This window comes from Mchenga conophoros, linkage group LG18 (genome assembly GCF_057382185.1).
Source record: "Mchenga conophoros isolate Kocher_MC1m ecotype Shallow Benthic linkage group LG18, M_conophoros_male_GT1.1, whole genome shotgun sequence".
Classification (NCBI taxonomy): Eukaryota; Metazoa; Chordata; class Actinopteri; order Cichliformes; family Cichlidae; genus Mchenga; species Mchenga conophoros.
This window is the reverse complement of record NC_140543.1, coordinates 1,741,517-1,765,829: the sequence shown is the minus strand read 5'-3', so window position 1 is coordinate 1,765,829 and position 24,313 is coordinate 1,741,517. Positions and strand designations below refer to the sequence as shown.

The 24,313-nt window shown below is 41.0% G+C and overlaps 1 protein-coding gene and 1 long non-coding RNA gene across 2 annotated transcripts; both read left to right on the top strand.

The window, feature by feature from the left end:
* Positions 1–317: 317 nt before the first annotated feature.
* On the top strand, positions 318–19,317 carry LOC146552822 (uncharacterized). The gene is made up of 11 exons (XM_085255062.1): positions 318–363; positions 449–740; positions 13,955–13,994; positions 14,154–14,327; positions 14,416–14,617; positions 14,749–14,889; positions 14,977–15,086; positions 15,345–15,432; positions 18,353–18,404; positions 18,553–18,599; positions 18,764–19,317. The coding sequence occupies exons 1-11, from the start codon at positions 318–320 to the stop codon at positions 19,315–19,317; spliced, it is 1,746 nt and encodes a 581-aa protein (XP_085111188.1).
* A 1,610-nt stretch (positions 19,318–20,927) lies between these two features.
* LOC146552821 (uncharacterized) lies at positions 20,928–24,091 on the top strand. The gene is made up of 3 exons (XR_014889483.1): positions 20,928–21,033; positions 23,661–23,870; positions 23,956–24,091. It is a non-coding gene; the product is annotated as an uncharacterized LOC146552821 (long non-coding RNA).
* Positions 24,092–24,313: the final 222 nt, after the last annotated feature.

The following is a 24,313-nucleotide window of genomic DNA, read 5'->3' as shown; positions in this document are numbered from 1 at the left end:
CAGGAAATTTCAGTGAGGTTTTATTACAGACACAGCTCAGCTGGAGGCAGAACAACAGAAGAACTCCAGAATAAACCAATTTCATCCAGTATTTTACTCCAACCACAGAGCCAGCCTTCATGGTCATTCTCTTCATGTCTTGCAGGAATACAAGACATTATATCAGCAGGGGGAATAACACAGGGCTGTGAATGAGTCCTGTCACTGTGATCAGGCTCCTCCTTCTAATCCACCAACTTAGTGTTGATGAAGACTAAACAGAGAGATCACAGCTTCTTTATACTTGCTGTAGCTCACAGTTACTCTACACTGCAGATATGACGCCTCTGTTCATCTCAGTGCTGCTGGCTGCTATGTGCCTCGGTATGAACACAACTCTGTTTCTTTGATATCAACATTGACGTGATTCTTTAACAGCACACTGATACTGTTTGTTGGTGTTTTACAGAATGCAGAGCACAAAAAGACAACGTGCTGCAAGCAAAAGGAGAAGAGACTGCTGCTGCAGGAGGCACAGTGACACTTGGCTGTCTCTATAACAGCAGCACTACAACAGTTCCTTCTCTCTTCTGGTACAAACAGGATGGAAACAACAGCCCCAAATTCATCCTGAGTCGTGTTAGTGGGAATGATGGAAACACAGCAGCCGAGTTCAAGGAGAGATTTTCATCCACACTGGATTCCAGCATCAGATCAGTTCCTCTGAAGATCCAGAAGCTTCAGCTGTCTGACTCTGCTGTGTACTACTGTGCTCTGCAGCCCACAGTGACAGGAAACAGCAAAACTCTGTACAAAAACCTTTGGAGCAAAGACAACAGAATACTCCACAACATCCACTAGAGGGAGCCACACACTGTTAAACCTCTCTAGCTTATTAGAATACAGACTACATTCATTTTCATGGATTTACCAACAAAACATTGTTTCTTTACCTTTTTATAAATAAAAGCACATTAAATATAATAAGAATCATCTGAAGTCCCTCAAGAGAAGAAAAGTTCAGAAAGAAAAATACCCTCAGACCACAAATTACATTTTAAATGATTAATACACTACAAGATAAGATAAGATAACCTTTATTAGTCACACGTGGGAAATTTGTTTTGTTACAGCAGAAAGTGCAAAGTTACATCGCAAAATTTAGAAAAACTCTGGAATAACATAAAAATAAGATACTCTACACCAGAGGTGTGGACTCGAGTCACATGACTTGGACTCGAGTCAGACTCGAGTCATTAATTTTATGACTTTAGACTTGACTTGAAAAAATGTTCTAAGACTTGTGACTTGACTTGGACTTTTACACCAATGACTTGGGACTTGAATTGGACTTGAACCGGTTTACTTGAAAAGACTTGATATTTTACCCCAAATATAAAATTTAACATGCATATTATATAGAGATTGAAAATGTGACGTCATTCACGGGTAGAACCGCAAAGGATTCTGGGAACTCGTGGCAAGCGGTACTAGCGCACGCAGGCTTTCAATTAAAATCAGTTACACAGCGATAAAAAGAAACACAAAAATGTCAAGAAGCTGTTGTATTATTAACTGCAATAGCCGGTCGCATGACAGCCACGGGAAGCCGACGGGTAAAGAGATCGGTTGTTATCGGATTACGTCGTTGAAGAGAAATTGTTCGAGCCATGTTTCCGAAGAAACAAAGACACGACTGGATTGCAGCCATTCAAAGATCAAATATAACGTCCTAGAACCCTCCAGCTCACAGGTTAGTCTGCTCCAAGCATTTACACGAAGGTCAGTCTGCTGTTGTAGTTAATGCGTCATTTTCATAACATAATTGGTGATATAGGTTACAAGCAAGTCTGGCGCTGAACAGAAATTGTCGCGCTATGCTCCTTTATTTATTGTGCATAAATAGTGAATTGTCCTGACACAATATTGCGTTTCGCTTCTGTTATTATGGTACATTGACAAAAACATATACTTTTATTCACAGGATAAAACAGGTTTTTTGTATCACTAATTGCCCAGTACGATTACAGCATACAGTATTATTGTCACTGCTACATTTCTGTAATGAACCAGAAATTATTTCCACTACTAATTAATTACCGTTGAGCTCAAAGGTCATATTAATAAACGGTTAAGGAATGTGTATTTATGATGACAATTTGTGAGACTGGTAAACTTATGATACGTACGATGGTCTTTCGTTCTACACGGTGCATTTCAAGGTCCTGCACCCATCCGTCGGTAAACTGTACCTGGACTTGTTGCAGTGACCTGAAGTTACTAAACTTCATGAGTGTATGCACTCACTCCAAGAACCGTATAATTATAAATATGCATATAAATATGCTAAGATGAGATAACTGACTTCATCTAACTAGCAAATGTTGTCCAGACTACGTTGGTGATACAGTTTTTTTTAATGTGTATGATATTTTTGTCATGCGATTTCAAAGCTGGTCCTACAACCGCATCCAAGAATAACATGCAGCGTATCTCAGAACTGTCGGTGAAAATTATTCTTGGAGCTAGGTTTAATTGAGCTGCATTTTAAAGAGGTGCAATTTCACAATTTGTGTATATTTTCTAAGTTCACTATTTTGTCATGTGTTGAGAAAAACACAGATTTTAAAATTACATGGTCTAATATTTACATTTAGCATAACTGCAACATTATTTTTTCGTTTTTTTTTTTTTTTTTTTAAAGACTCGAAAGGACTTGAAATTCAAAGTTTCAGACTTGTGACTTGACTCGGACTTTTACACCAGTGACTTGAGACTCGACTCTGACTTGCCTGACATTACTTGAGACTTGACTTGAGACTTGAGGATAAAGACTTGAGACTTACTTGAGACTTGCAAAACAATGACTTGGTCCCACCTCTGCTCTACACAATAGAATAGAATAAGATGAAATACTATATACAATCGAATAAAATAGAATAAAATAGAATACAAATGCTATATACAACTGAGTATAATACAACGATGCCAGAAAGGATTATTGCACTTAGTGTTATTGCACATGTGTGGATGTGAGTGTTGATCAGTTGGAGTCTTTGTTGTGGAGTCTGACAGCAGTGGGGAGAAAAGACCTGCGAAATCTCTCCGTCCCACACCGTGGGTGCAGCAGCCCCTGAAGGAGCTGCTCAGTGCTGTCACAGTCTGCTGCATGGGCTGGGAGATGTTGTCCATCAGGGATGACAGCTTAGCCACCGTTCTCCTGTCACTCACCACCTCCACTGGGTCCAGAGGGCATCCTAGAACAGAGCTGGCCCTCTGGATCACCCTGTTCAGTCTCTTCCTGTCCCCAGCAGAGATGCTGCTGCCTCAGCAGACCACGCCATAAAAGATAGCAGAAGCCACAACAGAGTCATAGAAGGTCTTCAGGAGTGGGTCCTTCACTCCAAACGACCTGAGTCTCCACAGCAGGTACAGCCTGCTCTGCCCTTTGCTGAGGGCGTCTGAATTATGAGCAATGTTCCCTCTAAGCTGCACGTGTGCGCAATTGCTGGCTTGGTCTCTGCGGACAGAAAATCTGCGTTGCGCACAAAAAAAAATCTAACCTGAATTGAAATTAAAATTAAAACTTTAACAATTCTGTTTTGCAGTGTTAGTCAGTGAGTGACTGGCTGCTCCCGTATGGGATCAGAACGATGCCACCTTATCCCACAGTCCAGCCAATGATGCGATTCACATTCGTATATACGCAGCTAATCAACGTGGTTGACAGGCTATGACGCGTCCTTATCCGCCGACACCGGTGTTTTAGCAAAGCGGCTGATGTGGAGTGAAGCCACGTTAATGACAACGTGTACAACCATTGGAGATGTGAGCAGGACAGACGGAACAACTGACGGACAAAGTGTGGACTTTATACCAGTTTTTAAATTGTGTTGATCGGCCACGTAAAACCAGAGTTATGATAAAATATCTGCAATGTTTGTTTTTCTTCCTGAATACTGTCGTTGTTTATATTTACTGCAGGAAGAAACGGTAAAAACGGCGTTTTATAAGGAAAACGCTCGAAAGCCTGTGAGCAAAACCAACACCAAAAAAACCCCGCCCTTTCCCATTGATCGAAAAATGTACCATGTCGACCAATCAAAAAATGACGCAAGATTACTAATTACTAGTAATCAGATTACTTTTTTCAAGTAACGAGTAATATAAGGGATTACTATTGCAAAACAGGTAATTAGATTACTGTTACTTTCCCATAAACACACTGCGTTACTGCGTTACTAAAACCGTGATTTTTTTTGCGAGAATGTCTCATGACAGTGATGTAAGCGAGTGCGACGTTCGTGACAACAGCTGTGTGCAGATCAACAATGGATCACATATCGAGTGCGGAGAGAGTATGAGCGTGCAGCGATTAAAGCGTGGAAGTACTGACCTTACTTTGAGTTTGATTTCATAAATCAAAATAAAGTGACAAAAACATTAGTGTCCGTTTTTCACTGCATGGGAAGAAAACGTCTTTTTACAGCGAAACCCCCCCGCTAAACTTTACGAACAAGCACCGACAGTACGCTACGACGGGAATGGGAAATTTACAGACAAACTTGCGGATTCTTCCACTTCCACTTATTTTATGTGCTGGAATGTGCAGAAAATACGTTTAAATGTTAAACTAATTTCTTCCAGTCAGAGAATGTTGCAGATAATTAAATTTTTGCTTGATGCATAAAGTTAAAAGATTAAAACTAATAAAACAAGTTTTAAAAAGAGACTTTTCCATTTGATTACATTTTGTATGATGGATTATGCAGAAAAAGTAGAATTGGGCTGAAAGATCTATCACTTTATCACCTCTTCAGGTTGTAAATCATGTTTTTAAAAAGTAACTAAGTAACTAAGTAATTAATTACTTTTGAAAATAAGTCATCAGTAAAGTAACAGGATTACTTTTTTGGGGAAGTAATCAGTAATTAGTTACTGATTACTTTTTTCAAGTAACTTGACCAACACTGCTCACAATACAAGTCAGAGCTTTATATATATATAAAAGAAAGTTGTGTTTTAAAAATTGGAGTTCAAGTTATTTTTCCTTCCAATAGTGTTAGCATGCTGCACAGGTCATGAACAAGATTTTTTTTTAAATTTTCATTGTAAGAGTGATAAAGCAGGTAATTAAAAGTAGTCTAACATAAATGCTGTAATCTGATTATTTTAATAAACATCGAGGCTGGCGTGACCACAGTGCACACGTCTGCTGTTGCTCACAGTGGTCCAAGGGACGCTCAGGGAGTTTGTGTGTTCGCTCAGACACATGAAACATTAGAGGAAACACTGATTATGAGTCCAGTCCAGTTTATTGTTCGGATGAATATCAAGGTTCCTGTAGCTGTCCACAGCCTCAATGTCCCAACCTTGAATGTTTAGTGGTTGCAGTCGAGGATAAGGAACCATCTCTGTTTCAACCTGAGATGCAGACAAAGCAGAGTTGTTCCTAAGAGCCTGCGCCTTGGATCCACTGTCAGGGGATACAGAGTGGACTTGATTCTACGGAGAGCACAAAATCAGCTTCTAAGTGAAAGGATAAGACAGGTCCATTTCACTATAGATCCCTCCAGAGCAAGATTAGCCAGACTCTGCAGGAACTGGAAACCCTTCTACCCTCTCCAATTTTAGAAGAGGTTTACAAGTTTGTGGACAAGGCTCAGCGGGCCCAACACTCTAAAGGAAAAGAAAGACAACGCAGGAAATTCCACACCTTGCCTTCAAAAACACACACTCCTCAGTCTGAATCCACACAACTCAGAGAAGAACACACACCTGAGGACAGAATCCTTAGACTACGATGACCTGGATGACTGCGAACCTTCACAGACAGTCGAGGATGTTTGTGCCTGCAGAAGTGTACCACCAGCTCCTTGGTTTTACTAGTGTTGATCTGGAACGTGCCAAAACTGTTGAAATTTGTCAGACATGCTCTCCATCAATATGAGAAAGCAGCCCTGTTATTGACACATGACTTCTTCCTTTCATTTAATCTGATATTGTAACAGAACCTGCAAGGCACACAGGGAGACACGGCCAAAGCCAACCATCCACAACTAATGGAAATGATCAGTGGGAACCAGCAACAAATAAATTCATCCAGTTGTTGTTGTTTTTTTGAGGATATAGACATCGAAACTGAGGTGATCTAGAAGTACATTTTTCTATTCAGTAATACATAAATGAAAACAATAAAAGTTGTTTTCTTTGTGATGCTTTAGGCAGTAAGAACTATATTTCATGTATTTACTTGAAATAGTTGCTCTATTATTGCAGGGTCTACCTTACAATGTGCAGTATAAAAAATGAATTGACCTGAATTCCATCTCTAGTTCATTTAAGTACACAGTTTGGGTGAGGTTGGGATACAGCGACTAAACCATTTGTATAGATCTTCACATATCCTCTGCCAGAAGCTCTGGACAGGCATTCAAGAACAAAAAGCATGGATATAGTTCTCAATGGTATTGCCTTTGCAGTGGGTGCATGTTTGAGTCTACAAGAACCATTTGTCCTGTATAGTGTCGTCTGTGGAGAGTTTTTGTATTATATGAGTCGTAAGATGGGGCTTTTAGTACTTTTGAAGGTATGTAAGTATATTTGTGTCCAGAAGTATTGATCTGGATTCATGGAATGGTCCACAATCACCAATATTTAACTTCTACATTTTCAATAACAATTTGGGAATAAAGAAATTAAAATAAATTAAAATTATGTTAGCCAGATGGGTATTTCTAAATTCAGTTGATTGAGATTAAAAGTGGCGAGTGTTGGTGTGGTTCAGTGGGTGAATGTGAGGCCGTGCTGGACATGGACGTGCCTGAAGGCTCACAGGCAGCTTGGCAGATGGCTGGAATTCCAGGACCACACTGTTCCAAAAAATAGTAATGTCAAAGTATCTCACTGTATATTTTACAGTTTTGTACTGTCTTTCTAGAATATCATTAAATTTACATAAGCAGACTGTGATTTTACATGTCAGAGGTAAAATAACATAACATCACTGTAAATATAGTAAAACACAATTTACTTTTTTAAAATATATTTTTAGTACATGTGCATATTTAGATTGTAAAAATACATTCAGAAATGTATCATAACTTCACAAATATTTCTCTGTTATGTGAGAGAATGATCTGTTAAATTCAAATGTAATACTATGGAAAAATATATAAAATGATCGAAAATCAATGAGTATAATCAATAATTAAACAGTATTTTAATTATAATTGTGCTGAAAATTTCATGTCATCTTGGTCTGATTCAATAATTCAGGTAACAAGTGAAAATATAATTAATAGGAATAAAAACTTAAAAAAAACATTGCACGGCCACGCTGTGCTAATTATATATTTAGAAAAAGAAATGTAGAGGTAGGAATTGCAATTAATATAAATCTCAAAGTATTCCCAACATTCCTGAACAGAAATAGGCCTCTGCACCTGGGGTGAGGGTGTGGCCATGACAACAATGTGACATGCCATTGGATGTTGGGACACATAATAACATGACGCTAAGCATCGGCCAATGAACGTGAACTAACAACCACAAGGTCGCGGGTATGGCTGCACTGTAGGAAAACATCCTAATATAAAAGTATTTTACTGCATTTCACAGTTTTGTTCTGTTCTTCTAGAATATCATTAAAGTTACGTAAATAGACTGATTTCACATTTCAAATGTAAATTAACGTTAAATCACTGTAATGTAATACAACATAATTGTCATGATTATTAAATGTATCTGTCTGTACATATGCATATTTAGATTGTTAAAATACATTCACAAATGTATCAGGATTTCACAAATATCTGTCCGTTATTTGAAAGATTGAACTGTTGAATTCAAATGTGATGCTATGGAAAAGTATATAACATGATCCCTATAAGCTTGTGTTACATCACATAAGTATTATAATTGTTGCTATTTAGGGCGATCGTGGCTCAAGAGTTGGCAGTTCGCCTTGTGATCAGAAAGTTGCCGGTTCGAGCTTCGGTATTGTGTCCGTGGTCAAGACTCTTCACCTACTGGTGATGGCCAGAGGGGCCAATGGTGCAATATGGCAGCCTCGCCTCTGTCAGTCTGTCCCAGGGCATGCGATGCATTATTATTAAAACCAACTGTTGACTGTATATTTCTGAACATTTACATATTATGATTCATATTGCCACATTTATTGACCTTGTTTATAGGTAATTTCATTGTTTGATCACGTTAAAATGTTCCTAATTTAATGTCTAAAAGCACTTGAAAAGGCAGAACCCCATGTGAAATTAGCGCAACAAACTGTATTGTCATTACTGGAAATAACCGTATTTTTATGAGGAAGTTATTTTCTGTTATTTTACGGTAGTATTTTGGCGCCACAGCTGCCAGAATATTGTGCTTTTTACAGTGTAGCTAACATTAGTTGGAAGGAACACTGAAATACTGGAAGAGGTCACAGTTTCAGGCTGTTTGTGTCCTGCTTCACTGTCTTCATGGGACTGCCAGTGTCAAAGTTTGAACTAATAGATCGTTTTCTTACATATTTTTAAGATGTTTTTTTTAACAGTGCAGACGAGGCATGACGAGACGAGACAGGAGGGCCCGCTGACCTCTGGCAGAGATGGCGCAGGACCGGACAGCGTGCTGACCGCTGGTGGAGATACAGCTTGACCAGATGGCAGCGTGGCAGTTGCCAGTTCAGCTAGTGGTGGCATGGCAGCCATGGTTGGTTGAGATGGTGTTTGAGTTTGCAGTTGAGAGTGGTGTGGCTCTCCTGAGCCCCCAGCGGAATCAGACGGCTGCACACCAGTTTTATTTAATATCATCTATCGTCCACCTGGGCCTTACACAGAGTTTCTGTCTGATTTCTCAGACTTTTTATCTGATTTAGTTCTGAGCTCAGATAAAATAATTATTGTGGGTGATTTTAACATCCATGTAGATGCTAAAAATGACAGCCTCAACACGGCATTTAGTCTGTTATTAGACTCAATTGGCTTCTCTCAAAACCCACCCACCACTTTAATCACACTAGATCTTGTTTTAACATATGGCATAGAAACTGAACATTTAACAAATGAGTTTTTAAACTAGCAGAGATGTAGGATATGTATAAAAAAGTGTGGACAAAGTATTTACAGCATGAATCATCTGTGGACTGAAGCAGCACAGAGCTGAAATATGAGCTCCCACCTGAAAGTGAAGATGCTGCTACTAGTGTGTAAAGCAGGAGGAAGTGAGAGAAGTTCAAATCCAGATCAGAGAGGAGGAGCAGAGATTCAGGGAGGAGCTGAGCTGTTACTGAACTAGAAGAGAGAGAAACCTCCACATTCAACAGAGTTCAACACAAACCATAAACTTTACCTTCATTCAACATGTTGTCTTTGGACTATTTTGCACTTTCTTTACTGATTCTCACCATTCTAACAGGTACGTTACAATCTGTGTGTTTAAAGAAACACATTTGAATTGTGATGATTTATAAAAGAATAAAACATGTTTCTGTTCCTTTAGGTGTCAGCTGTGAAGATCTCACTCCAACCAACAAAGAAGTGTTCAGTGTAGAAGGCAGCACTGCTACTCTGTCCTATAAATACTCCAAAGCTGCTGATGGGAATGATTATTTCTTCTGGTATCGACAATATCCTGGAAAACCACCAGAGTTCCTGATCTCTCACTTTGGAACAGGAGAGAAAATATCAGATCCAGTCCCTCGAATAACTTTTAATGTGAGTGGAGACAAAACACTGATGACTCTTCAGATTTCCTCTGCTGCAGTGTCTGACTCTGCTGTGTACTACTGTGCTCTGCAGCCCACAGTGACAGGAAACAGCAAAACTCTGTACAAAAACCTTTGGAGCAAAGACAACAGAATACTCCACAACATCCACTAGAGGGAGCCACACACTGTTAAACCTCTGATTCTTGTGTCATTGGACTGATGACAAAGACAACAGAGAAATGAAGCAGTAAAGATCAGAGACAGAGACAGAGCTGCTGTGGAAGCACAAAACTGTTTGATTGGCTGAGCTATTAAACTGTCCCCGCCCACTGAAGTTGAGCTCATCCAATGACATTATTTGTTGGTCATTGTGCTGCAGTGGAAGAACATTGTTCATGTGCTGTCTGTCTGGCTTTAATAACTCCAAAGACATGTTGCTGCACCTCTTTTTGCTTCTATCTCACATTATAGGTGAGTTTAAGAACAGGGATTAAAGTTTAGTTGAAGCTGCTGCATTAAGCAGATATACAGACTGCATTTCACTACTTTTCTTCTTTCTTTTTCCAGGACTAACAGCTGGAGACTCAATCACTCCTCAACAACCTGAAGTCACTAAAACAGAAGGAGAATCTGTCAAACTCACATGTAGCTATGAGACAAGTGCAAGTGATGTTTGGCTTTATTGGTACAGACATGATTCTGACCTTCAGGCTCCTCAGTTTATACTCTGGAAAAGAGGAAAGGGGGGGACATCTGAATATATTCTTGATAAACGATATAACTCAGAAACATCAGATCGATCAACTAATCTGACCATAGCAGCCCTAACCCTGGCAGACACAGCTCTCTACTACTGTGCTCTAGAAACACAGTGATACAAAGTGTAGAAGAGGCTGTACAAAAACCTGAACACAGATATCTGACTACTCTTCAAAGAGGAGGGAAGTGGTATTCAAAGCACAGCTTCATATCAGATGGATTCTGCTAATTCCTGTTTTATCAGAGTCACTGTGGTTACAGCTGCTAATGAAACACTGTGGGAGGATTCACATGAGCAGCAAATCCACATCAACCACAAACCAACTGCAGGAACGTTCAGACACAATAAAAACTGTCAAACATCAAAAGCTGCTCATTTACACTATTTTATATTTAGTGGATGAGGACATGCAGAAATGCAGCAGAAGCTAAATAAACAGAGTAACAGAGGTTTATCTCTTTAAGGTAAAATCTCTCACATGAAGCTAAAAGTCCAACCAGGAAGACCATCTCATGCTTGTTCCATTTATTCTCTTTGAACTCATCACATCAGATGATGATGCTCTCCTTCATCATTGTCCTGCTCTCATGTTTAAGTGTTTCCCCTCTCAGTGTCAGATGGATGCAGCCCTCCTCCCCCCCACACATTTCATCAGGACCAGAGTCTGTGGGTCCTTCCACTGAGTTCTTCAGCAGTCCTGCTCCACCACCAGGCTCCCCCTGATCTAAACACTGAGGACCGCTCACACATTTCTGCAGCAGCAGGGAGAGTTTCCAGTCAGCAGAGTTCATGAGTTCACATATTTTCTTTCACAGGAACTGCAGCAACATTTCAACATCACATCCTCTTTAGATTTTATAATCTTACAGAGATTATAAAAGACAAAAGTATGACTTTGGACGCAGGATTCCACAATAGCAAACTTTAAATCTGATGAACCAGCAAAGACAGACTCGACATAGCTGCTGTAAACCAAGAAGAAAACACATGGAGGAAACCTGACAGCATTACTGTATATGTGTGAAACCAACAAGGCAAAACAAGCACAGAGTAAACATCCAATTTATCAGGAAGTGGGGACAAGGAAAGCACTAGAAATGAAGAGGATTAGGTAGACGGGGAAGCATCAGAAACATGAGGAAATAGTAAAGAGAAGAAAAACAGGAGAAGCTGTGAATGTGACAACCTGTGAGATTTGAACTAAAGACATGCTGGAACAGTGGGGACGGGATTTTCTCACCTTATTGTTTTGTACAAGAATATTTAAGGCATTCACACAGCTCAGTTAGATGTGGTCAATATAATGTGACTGGTACATGGTCAATGAACCTGATGGAGGAAATCAGAGATGACCCGGAGCCTGCGAGCAGAACCAGGTCCTGCATTTTTAGCTCCTGAGCTTGATACAAGCAGCAGAAATTAACAGTTGGTCTTCTTTCTTTTAAATTCATAATCTTTTGACAAACAAACATTTGTGTTAGTTGAAATTTGGCGGCTCAAACTGGTGCTGCTTGAAAGCTAACTCTTGGTCTGGTTTATGTCCCGAGTCTAACACACTGATCATGAGGAAGTTTTGGATTTTTAATGAAGGGTTTTCCCCTGACGCTGCTTCTTCAGGAAATCATCTGATCTACACTTATTATCTGTCCTAATGCAACATTTACCTGCAGGCCAGGTTTGACGCAGCATTGCTGAGCGGCCTCATTCTTCTGCTGGGAGTCAAAAAGAAAACGATCTATTAGTTCAAACTTTGACCCTGGCAGTCCCATGAAGACAGTGAAGCAGGACACAAACAGCCTGAAACTGTGACCTCTTCCAGTATTTCAGTGTTCCTTCCAACTAATGTTAGCTACACTGTCAAAAGCACAAAGCTTCCATCCAACAACCAAACACAAGCCCAGGTTTGGTGCAAAAGTGCAAATAGCCAGAACCCGTTCCAGGGAAGCAACTCTCCTGTCCACCAGCAAAAATCCCAACATAAAGGCATCAAGCTGGGGGAAACAGATGTATCCACCCTGGTTATCGCCAGGGCCTCCAACTTTGGCTGCCACCTAACCCACACTCTCTGTGGAGCCCCTCCCCTGGGCCTGGTCCAGCTTAGAGCCTCAGAAACCCCATCCCACGTACCCAGACATGGTCCACTGGTCAATGCAGCATGGATGTCTTCTGATTCATTCTTAGTCTTACCCCTCTCTCAGGACCAGTGTGCATATAGGGACCCTACCAGGGGCAAATTACCATTGAAAACAGAGCTCCTGGTATCATTTGGCACCATATCCCTCCACCATGATAAGGTGGAGATTCGTGGAGGAACATTACATCAAGTAGTTCCTGAATTATCTCTAAACATGTCCATGAGTTAATCGGTGAAGAAGCAAACGTATCACCTGTGTAAAGGAAAGCGAGCCTCATTCCTGTGTTTGTTCTGGTATATTGTGAAACCAGTTCGGTGAGTTTCTTTTCAGGAAACTGGAAACCTCCCAAACAGCCAAAGCAAAACCAGTTTGCTCCAAAGAACTCAGCCTTCACGTTATCATGAAGAAGAACAATTCTAACTAGATTCCAGCTCAGTATAAAAGAGCATCCAGTCAGTCAGTCAGTCAGCAGGTGTTTCCAGTGCAGGTACAGTTGAGTCCTTCTTTTCTGAGCAGTCTGAGCTCTTTAATCAGAGGACAACCAGGACTCAGCATCTCTGCTGTAAGTCTCTGATTCTTCATTTCTCATTTGTCTTAGCAGCAGCAGCAGCAGATGTTGTTTCTGTTTTACTTTGAAGAAGGTTTTTCTTTCATCTGTCACATCAGAGATGGAGGATGTTGCAAAGAAAGAAGACATGAGAGGAACATGATTATTTTGTGTTCTTATTGTGAAACATCTTGGGACAGAAATGACATTATTCAGATTTTATGTCAGTGAAAGTGTTAAGTTTGCAGTACTGTGGTAAAGCTGAGAGGGGTAAACTTGGACTGGTGAAGAGTAGCTGAGCTGTTTGCATACATTTAATCAGAGATTGTTTAACTGTAAGGTGCTGTTTGAGTTAATTCTCCAAATTCTAGGTTTTTTGGGTTTTCGTAGTGGCTGGAAGCTGGAAATATGTAACATCTGAATTCGGTCGGCTAAATCCACAAAGAGCAGCTTCAGCTGATCACAACCTGGATACAAAGAAAACCTGAGTGGAGCTTCCAGTACAGGGTCTCATTTCCAAGTCCCCCACGCTGCCCCACTGCACCTGGGCTTAGAGTTTCCCCACCTGCCAAATCTCACTTTGATGCCTGATTAGGATCCCGTGTGTCTACATTCAATAGTCTTCAGGTTTATTAGGCTCAAGTCTTATTATCTATTAATCAGTATCAGCAATACATTTTCTCATTAATATTTTTAAAAATCAGTCCTGAATAATCCACAAGAAGCAGAGATGATGTGATGCACAGTGAAAATCCCAAGAGCTGATGTGATGTGACACATTCTGTCCCTCCAGCTCAACATGTCCTCTGATTTCTTTCTAGGTCAGAGATGGAGACGTGGACAGACAGTCAGGGTAAAAAAGTATGTTACTGTATGATTCATATGAGATATGTTGATTGTTTGATCTTAGCCTCTTGTAGTAACTTCCAAACCAATAATAATAATAATTACTGCAAATGACTGCATAAAAAAATCAGCTTGTGTTAAAATAATCTGAAGAGTTTCTGTTTGGTCTCTCAGATTTACCCAGTGACTCAACAATCACAGTCAAATCGCATCGCCCTGCTGATCAACATTGAAACGTTTAATACAAGTTTATACAAATGTAGAGCTGCGAAAGATGAGAAAGTCATGCAAAGTCTACTTCAAACTCTTGGATATGAGGTAGTGAGATGTGGGGACATCACTGCAAAGGTAACTTTTAAAAGCAGAAAATGTTTCTTCACTTGCACCCAGTTTTACAAACTGGTTAAATGATCCAGTGACTGGTTTCTTCTCACAGATGATCGATAAACCTCTGAAAGAATTTTCTGAACACCCAAAACTGGCCCTCACAGACAGCGTGTTTGTGACTTTGGTGTGTTATGGAGGCACGGGAACTGAGGAGTTTGAAATTGACCAAATCTTTCAGCACTTAAACTCAAAGAACTGTCCTGCACTGAAGGACAAACCAAAGATCGTCATTATTCACGCCTGCAGAGGAGGTGATTCTCATCTGTCCTCACACACCCAACAAACAGCATGAATGAATCTTCAATGAATTTACTGTTAATATTTGTTCATTTGAAAAGGTAAAAGATCGACACGTTTCAGTAAGTCTGTGTGTTTGTTTCAGTGGGGGAGGAATCGGTGGATTTACTTGATAGGACACAATTTGTGCCCACAGACGACATCGAATCTCTGTCAGTGAACTCTGTCAAAGGTCCTCGGACACACAATGAAAAGGATTTCATCATTTTTCATTCCAGCACCACTTGTAAGTGCACCACCCTCCAATAAGTAACATTTAGAACAATCAAACACCGCCTAACTACAGATATGATCTGGTTCTGTTTGCTTGCAGACACAGGTTCATACACTCATGAAACATACGGTTCTGCCTTCATCCAACACATCTGTGAGGCTGTCAAAAAGCACTGCCTTAGAGATGACATTGAGGAAATATTCAGAACGGTAAGTTTGGCAAGTGGAATATATGGAATACACAAATACATACATATCTATCTATCTATCTATCTATCTATCTATCTATCTATCTATCTATCTATCTATCTATCTATCTATCTATCTATCTATCTATCTATCTATCTATCTATCTATCTATCTATCTATCTATCTATCTATCTATCTATCTATCTATCTATCTATCTATCTATCTATCTATCTATCTATCTGTGTGTGGAATCATGTTAAGTGCAGTCTAACCAACAGGTCATGCAAAGCTTTGAAGAATTCCCATCTGAGCAGATGCCAACCAAAGAGAGAGACACTCTGACAAAGCGCTTCTACGTGTTTCAAAGTTAGTGTTACAGGTTTTTGATGTGACTTTAAGATATTGTGTTGTTTTGGGATGACAGGACACACGAGACTGCATGAAATGTTCAGTCTGGTTTATTCACATCGATGAGCGACTGATGGAACTAAAGAGCAATGATGATGATGATGATGAACAAAACAGAAAAGCATCCCACAACATTACAGTTTTTCTCAGTCGCTTTGGTGCGTTTCTCAGATCAGAATTGAAATTCTCATAACTATTAGTTCAACCTCCACAACACTCAGTCATTTGTGCACATCATAGTAGCAATTTCTCCTCTCTCTGAACAAACTGCAAATGATTTTGGACATGAATCAGTTGCTTCCATACATTTCCCTGCTGCTTTCTGACATTTCCATTTGCTTATGTCATGTCAGTCAAAAGTAATCATACCTATGGATGCTGAATAGTCGTTCCCAATAAAACTAATAGTCATACATCCATTGCTTGAGTCATCACACACAAAATTGTTGAACTAGTTATCACATGCCAAATATTGGCCATCTGTCAAGCAAATCCTATACCTTTCTGTATCATTGTTCCTGGAAATGTCTCCGAAATTGAACAATTGATCTCGGGTGAATTACAGCTGTCACTCATGAGGAGGCGTGTGAAAGTTTAGTTGTAACCAATGACAAACAACTTGTTCACTGTCAATTATGGATGAATCCTGTGAATCCCCAATTGGCAAGCATATATAAACTGCGCAGGAGCTAGTGTGTACCATTTCTACACTTCTGTGACACAAAATGGAATGTCAGCACCGTGGAAGAGGGGTGAAGATGCGGGGAGGAAGGGGAAGGGGAAGAGGGAGAAGAGGCAGATATAGGCGGATTCCCAATGAAATAAGGGCTACAATTGTGGACCATGTTGTCAATCACAGCCTCACCATGGAGGAGGCTGGTCGAAGGGTGCAACCCAATATTGGAAGAACTACTGTCAGTTCAATCATTCAAACATTCCGTAGGGAAAACAAGTATGCAAACAGTAATACACTGTACTGTACTGTGCCATCTCAGACACATCACATGTTACTGTACTGTATTTGCAATTTCACAAAAAGTTCACTCTGCACCACATAGGATTGTAAGACAACCTCGCGGAGGCGGAAGAGGGCCCCTTTTTACCCCACAGCAAGAAGAAGCCATTTGTGCAATGGTCATTGCAAACAATGCAATAAAGCTGAGAGACATACAAAGCGCTGTCATAGAGAATTACACGGTATTTGGCAATATTGAATCTGTTCCAATTTCAACAATTGACAGAGTACTCAAGACAAATGAAATCCACATGAGCAAATGGCCCTGCTAGCAGCCATGGATGCAGCATGTGACGACATCACAGCAGGGTCCTGCAGAGGATGGATTCGCCACTCCAGGAGATACTTTCCTCGCTGCATTGCGAGGGATAACATCTGTTGTGATGTAGATGAAAATATGTGGCCAGACAGACAGGAACGTCTGGATGTGCCAGAATGATTTACTGTACTGTTACATGTGCTGTTTATTGTTCACATTAGTGCACAGCTCTACCAAATGGGTGATTTTATGTTTACATGTATTCTACAGTGAACAGGTGACTGTAGCATATTTTTCTTTTGCACAATTCTGTAGGATTACAAACACTTCTACACAATGGAAATGTGAAACGTACGTATTCAGTGTCTCAGTTACTCCCAAGACTCCCATAACATCTACAGTGACTTTACTGCACATTTCAGATGGCTGTACAGGTAGGCCATAGTGCTGTCGTCAGCATTTTCAGGTGTCACCAATTGTTTTTGCAATGGGAAACACTGAAATTATAAACTGTCATAGTGGAAACATGACAATGCCATTTGACTATCTTGTTCATAAAGATGGTGTCAAGACTTTTCATTTTGATGGCACTGACAGTTTCATTGACATGGATACTTGCTTTTGAGGTATGGATAATCAATTCTGTGCATGTGACGTGCTTTTGCAGGCTATCCACTAGGTTTTGCAGTTTGCACTAATTGTTTTGGGAAATGCACTAACTGCTGTGCAAATGTTAATGGTGTTCTGAGGAACGCACCAAAGCGACTGAGAAAAACTGTAATTTCCCCGTGGACAGTTCTGTGTGGCATCAGTCCATATGAGAGTCCTCCATGATCCCACAGGGCTTCAATATTGAGGTCCAGGCTCTGAGGAAGCCGGTGCATGGCTCACAGTGTTTCATTGTGTTTGTGAAGTTCACCTGATCGACACACCAGCTGTCAACAACTGTACCATCCGTGCTCCAGTTATGTTGAGTCTTCCCAGGCACCTCAACCCCTACTCACATCTTGCGTCTCAATGGGTCACATGATAGAGTGAGGCAAGGTTTCACCATAGTTTCATCCAAAAGCTCTGCTGATAATGACCCACACCTTTTTTTATAACTTGGATCTTGTGATGAGGCACATGATCAATAGTGTGCCTATGATCCTCTTAAGTGGACAACTCCCACTAGAGTTTAAACACCAAAGGAGAAACCTCTTCAAAAAGCTTCATGAGGTCCAGTCGCCGTCTTCCAAAGCTGCTTAGATCGAATAAACGGTAAATGGACTGGTTCTTATTTAACTCAACACAACGTGCCTCATTCACCTTTTCTATATAAGAGCTTTCTATCTAACATGCACACATATTTATATTCTGATGGATGCGTTGAATCCATCAATCTTCTTCAGTAGTTTATGTAGACTAAAAATGACCATGACAAGCAGAGGACGAATGTCAGCACATCAAAGTCTCTTGGTGGCTTTACTGCTTCCACTCAACTGATATATGAGGAAAAAACACTTTGACTTCCTACTTTTGTTCTGTTTCATTCAAAAAAACAAAACATGTAGGTGTTGTGAAAATTGTAATATTTGATTTTAAAAGAGCAATTCTGATTCAAGATGCACCTGAAGAAGTGAAGCAGTGGTCTGCAGGAAAGGAGTCTCTAAACAGGTATGAACAGATCCCTTCACTCAGCCTGTTTGTTTTATGCAGATGTAAGAGCTACATGAAGTCTTCCCTCTGTGACAGTATGAGTGATGATGTCCATGTTAGCATGTTGCCAACGACTGTGCTGGTTTGACCCCTCCTCTCCCTGCAGGGTGGAGCCTGATGGCGTCCGACGGGTGAGCTCGGATCTGAAGAAGTGTACGTTTGATTTTATGATGATTCTTGGAAACAAATCCAACCGTCTTTAAACTACTGTGTCGCTCATTCATATCTCTGATATCAGGAGTCACCATCAAAGAGCCGATCAACGAATAGATGATCGATCAATAACTGCAGCTGGATTTATTTGTTCTCTCTATCAGATTCCTATCAACTCACAATCGACCCAAACACAGTATACAAATGGATCCAGCTGTCTGACAGCAACAGAGAGGTGATGCGTTTGAATGCACAGCAGCCATATCCTGATCATCCAGAGAGATTTGACCGCCCTCAGCTGCTGTGCACAGACGGGCTGACTGGTCCTTGTTACTGGGAGGTTGAGTGGAGTGGATATGTTTCTATAGCAGTGAGCTACAAAGGAATCAAACGGAGAGGACACAGTGATGACTGCTTGTTTGGACTGAACAGTCAGTCCTGGAGCCTGGACTGCTCTTACTCTTACTCTGTCTTGCACAATAACACAGAAACCTTCATCCCCAAAGACGTTGTCTCCAACAGAGTAGCAGTGTATGTGGACCATCCTGCCGGCACTCTGTCCTTCTACAATATCTTCTTGGACTCTCTGATCCACCTCCACACCTTCAACACCACATTCACTGAACCTCTGTATCCTGGATTTGGAGTCTGGTCTCATAATTCTTCAGTGAGAATAATGAAGCCGGTCCATGTGCACTGCTCTCCTCCAACAGAGTAGCAGTGTATGTGGACCGTCCTGCCGGCACAGCAAACAACCTCTATCCTGGATTTGAAGCTTGGTTTCATAATTCTTCAGTCAGTCTGTGCTTAGTTCAGTATAAAACTCTGAGAAGCACTGCTAAATACACCTTTCAGTCTGCATCTTGCACTCAAAAACACTTTCAGATTCATGGATTCAATGATTTAATGTTTTAAACTCCTCTAAATGATTCCTTCTTAATTTCAATCCGCTGAAGATTGAAGCTTCCAGCAACCGTAGAGTGTGAGCCAGGGTCCAAGCTGGACAGGTCACCAATCTGAGACAGGGCTGACATTAACTTCATTCCACTAACTGCATGTCTTTGGACTGTGAGAGGAAGCTGGAGCACCCAGAGAGAATCCAAACAAACAAGCTGAGAACATACAAACTCCACACATGAAGGTGAAGCTGGACTCGGGACTTTGTTGCTGTGAGGTGACGGTGCTGACCTCTGCACCAAAGCTCTTCTGACATGGGGCTGAGAAAATATTTTGCACTGCTGATCAGAAAGAGAAATTCCTGCTTGAACAATGTTCTTTGTGTGATAGAGACTAAATATATATTGATCTTCAGTTTTCTTTACTGATGTGCTTTGTGTGAAGTGTGTTTCTTCTGCTTCGAGTATTTTAAAGTCACTGATACAACAACCACGTTTTTCCTCACCTGGAGCCTTTCAATGAGAGCTTTAGATGAGAAATTCATCATGATGTTTAAATTGAATTCAACTTTATTTACACAGCACCAAATCACAACAACAGCCGCCTCAAGGTGCTTTATATTGTAAGGTCGACCCTACAATAATACACGCAGAGAGAAACCCAGCAATCATATGAAGTCCAGATATGTAATAGTCATTAACATGATCAGAGCCACGAGTGGTTTTAATCTCAGGAAGTTTATACAACAACTTGTAGCACCAACTGTAGTTAAATGAGGCTGCACAACATGAAATGCAGACTACAGAATTTCACTTTAATAATACTGAATGAGAGGAGCAGCAGCTAAGTCGTCTACATAAACCTGGAACAGTGTTTATTGATAGGCTGCGGACACTGCGCTGGTTGCCTGGGGTCAGGAAACTCTCAGGGTTTGCCTGCTCTCGTTGTGCCTAACTGAGCTAGTCTGGGTAAACAGGCACAACATTCACTGGCTTCATCTGGACTGAACCACGGGGAGAACCGGTGACAAGAACACTCTTCCTCCTGGAAGAGGGAGCATGGCTCCTCATCCTCCCACCACAACCACACCAATGATGAAGCTGGTTCATTCATGGAACTGTCTGGAATGCCGAATAACAGGAGCTCTTACAAGCTGGGCACCAGCGTCACAGCTTGAATGCTGGGTGGCAGCGGTGATGGTGGTGACCTGGGTGACCGGTGCAATAAGACTGCTGACTAAGAAGGCAGCAACAGACGAACTCCAGAAAACTCATCTCCAGTCAACCAGGGAACACATGATGGTAGGTCAACATAGACTGACACAGACACTGAGGAATAAACAGCACTATTTAAACACCCGAGGGTCAGAGGCATCAGGAGAAACAAGAGTGTAACAAGACGCAGGTGAGGATCATCAGAAGCAATGAGACAGAAGGTAAAACTAGACCAGCAACCGTCAGGACGTCAGAACCTTTAACTAGGGGAGCTGACACGAGAGGACACGATCGGAAAGGGAACAAATTAAACTCTGAACCAGGTGAACAACATTACTGCAAATACTTTGTGTTACAAATATTTTTCAGAGTCACCTATTTTAATGCAGCCCCTCACTCTGACAGTGTAATTTCACAGGATTAACTAATTTATTTGGATCACGTTTGAAATGTCATGATTTTTGCTGTAGATTAACAGATGGGAGCATTCAGACCACTGCAGTAGCAACAACCAGTTCAGTCAGCGCTACTTTCTCCTGAGATGAAGCCAAAATGTTCCTTTCTTTCTTTCCGTGTTTAGAAGCATCTGGACCTGCTCGTCATCACTCGTGTCCACTTCTTACACTTACAGTGCATTTTTGAGGAACACCTTTACTGTGTATATATCACGGTTATTATAGTGAACTAATATAATCTGCATGTGAAAAGCCTTTTGGTTAACTAAAACAAAAATAAAAACTAGACCTGAAATTATTTTGTGAACTTGGAAAAAAGAAAAGAAAGATTAACGGTGGAAATCCCCGTAGTTTCAATATTTGTGAATTTGATCAAAACGTTCAAAATGTGCTTTATGAGGCTTTATAGAATAGAATAGAATAGAATAGAATTCAACTTTATTGTCATTGCACATGCACAGGTACAGGCCAACGAAATGCAGTTTGCATCCATCCAGAAGTTTTGGATGAGGCTTTATGAGGCTTCATGAGGCTTTATGTGACGTTTGCCATCCAGGCAATAATAATTAATAAAGACTAAAACTAAAACAGACAATGACAGTTAAAAATAAATATTCTTAAACATTGCAAACTAAACTGAAATGATTAAACTCAATCTAAAAACTTATTAAACCTACATTGAATTAAAAGCCAAATGTGATGGTCTCTGTCGTCTCCAGCTGATTTCTCGGTTTGTTTGCTGTCTGTCTCTGGACTTTAGTTTTCTCTCTCTCCTCTGTCTGTGTTCCTTTGTTGTTGTTTGTGTTCCTTTGTTGTTGTTTGTGTTCCTTTGTTGTTGTTCGTGTTCCTGAGTGGGCCTCGTCTCAGCTTGCTGCCTCTGACCTGACCCACGTGTCTCCGATGATCTCAAATGCAGAATTGAGCTGGCTGTCATTCTTCACTGGACTGTTGAATTAGTGAAGCCCTGGCTCCTCCTGCTCAGTGTTTGTGCTGCTTCTGATGCTTCAAGATATTTGCTGTGTGTTTCTTCTGTGTAGACTCCTGGTTTTGATCTTCCCAGGTGTGTGGTAAGACAAACCCTGAGTTGAGAGAGTGTTGTGTGGACTCCTTTCCTCCCTGGACTCCCTGGAGCACTATACGCCTCCAATGAACTTTACAAATCATATATTTGAGTCCAACCTGCCTACCAACACAGATACACAAAGTCAAAATATGTAATGTAAAGCCTTAAGACTGCATTATAATAAACAACTAAATGTTCCAAAATGCAAAACAGAACTACGAATGTTGAACAACCTTAAAAGTTCAAACATTATTAATCGCACCAAATTCCAACAACAGTCCCCTCAAGGTGCTTTATATGGTGAGGTAGACCCTACAATAATCAGACCCAAGATCATGTGCAGCCGATATTTTACAGAATCTGTCCTCTGTGTTGGAAAGGCTGTCAACTGTGTGTGGGAGCCCCCTTGTGGCGAGAGGGCACAGGTGCACTATTGAACACATGTTCCAGGGATCAGAGTTTGAGCGGACTGACTCAGCGGGGGATGTCGACACACAGTGTGAGTCGTGCGCGTTGCTAAAGAACTGAGTGGACGTGGAGCCCTGCCTGGAAAGGACAGCTTTAGTCTTTTAGGCATTTAGTGGATGTAGAAGTGCAATGTGTATTGGCCTGTTCAACTGTGTGGCTAGTTCATGCTGCTAACGTTGTACACAATAATAATAATGCACACTTTGTATTGATCCCCGTGGGGAAATTCACTCAGCGGTTGCATTACTGTGCTGCTGTGCTGCGCTGTTAAGCTACAGAATCACAGTAAAGACGGAATAACCTTATTTGTGCGTCCTGTGTGTTCTGACACCGCAAGGTGAACACCACTGCTATTCAGCCAACGCCGATACAGTCCTGGGTTCAACCCAAATTACCTCAGAATCAGAACAGAAGTAGAAAAAATGGCTTCTAAGTACACAGCAGATTGTCTCTCTCACTCACTGTCTGACTGCTACAACTATCACAGCCGAACATAAAGACAGGTTCAGATATGCTTTTTTCCCTGCTGTCAAATAATTGTGTAGTTATCAGTGAATTCACTGTCACTGATGATTCCAGGGAATCCTCTCCTCCCCAAACTTTACAGTCTGAACGGGAAACTTGTGCAGACACTGATGTGGAGAAGCCAGCCGTAAAAGTCACTGTCTGGATGTACTTGTACTTGTAACTGCACCTCTTTAGTTTCTTTTAACACCAGCAGATGTTTCGCTGTTCATAAAGACTCTTAACAGGTTTCTGTCTGGCTCCACCCACTGATGCTGAAGTCAGCCTAAGAGATGGTCTCTTCCTGCAGAACTACAGCCAGCCTGATGTTGAGGAGAAGGCTGTGCAGCAGAGAGGCTGCTTAGTCTTTTCATTCTGCTGAACTTTGTTCATCTGCTGTGTGACTTCAGCACCTGAAACATGTTCCTTTACCTGTTTGTACTTTTCTCTCACTGCATAGGTGAGTGTTAGAACACAGAAAAGTCTCATTGTGACAAGATTTGATCAGGAAATAAAAACCAGAGGAGACACAGATTCAGGGAGGAGCTGAGCTGCGACTGAAGAGCAGACGAGACAGAGAAACCTCCACATTCAACACAGAAGATTCAGTCCAACATGTTGTTGTTGGGCTGTTATGAAACTTCTCTGTTAATCATCATGATTCTAACAGGTACATGTGAAAAAACTTCATCCTAATATTTTAATTATTATTCACGATTTCTTTGTAAAATATTTACAGATTTCTGTTTCTTTAGGTGTCAGCTGTCAACAACTCACTGCCAGCAAAGCTGAAGAGTCCAGTTTGGAAGGCAGCACAGCTACTCTGTCCTACAGATACTCCAGACAAGCAACTGGAGGTGATCAGTTCTACTGGTATCGACAATATCCTGGAAAACCACCAGAGTTCCTGACCTTTAACTTTGGAACACAAAACACAACAAATTCCAAACTTTCTGTCAGAATGGTCGATGACAGAAATGGTCTGAACCTTCAGATCTCCTCTGCTGCAGTGACAGACTCTGCTGTGTACTACTGTGCTGTGAGGCCCACAGTGACAGGAAACAGCAAAACTCTGTACAAAAACCTTTGGAGCAAAGACAACAGAATACTCCA

What these genes read in the sequence shown, in the direction of transcription:
- LOC146552822 (XM_085255062.1), top strand. Translation starts at nt 318, where the DNA reads ATGACGCCTCTGTTCATCTCAGTGCTGCTGGCTGCTATGTGCCTCG. An exon ending in CAGACAGTCAGGGTAAAAAA is followed by an intron (nt 13,995 to 14,153) that starts GTATGTTACTGT and finishes TTGGTCTCTCAG; the next exon opens with ATTTACCCAGTGACTCAACA. An exon ending in TTTTCATTCCAGCACCACTT is followed by an intron (nt 14,890 to 14,976) that starts GTAAGTGCACCA and finishes GTTTGCTTGCAG; the next exon opens with ACACAGGTTCATACACTCAT.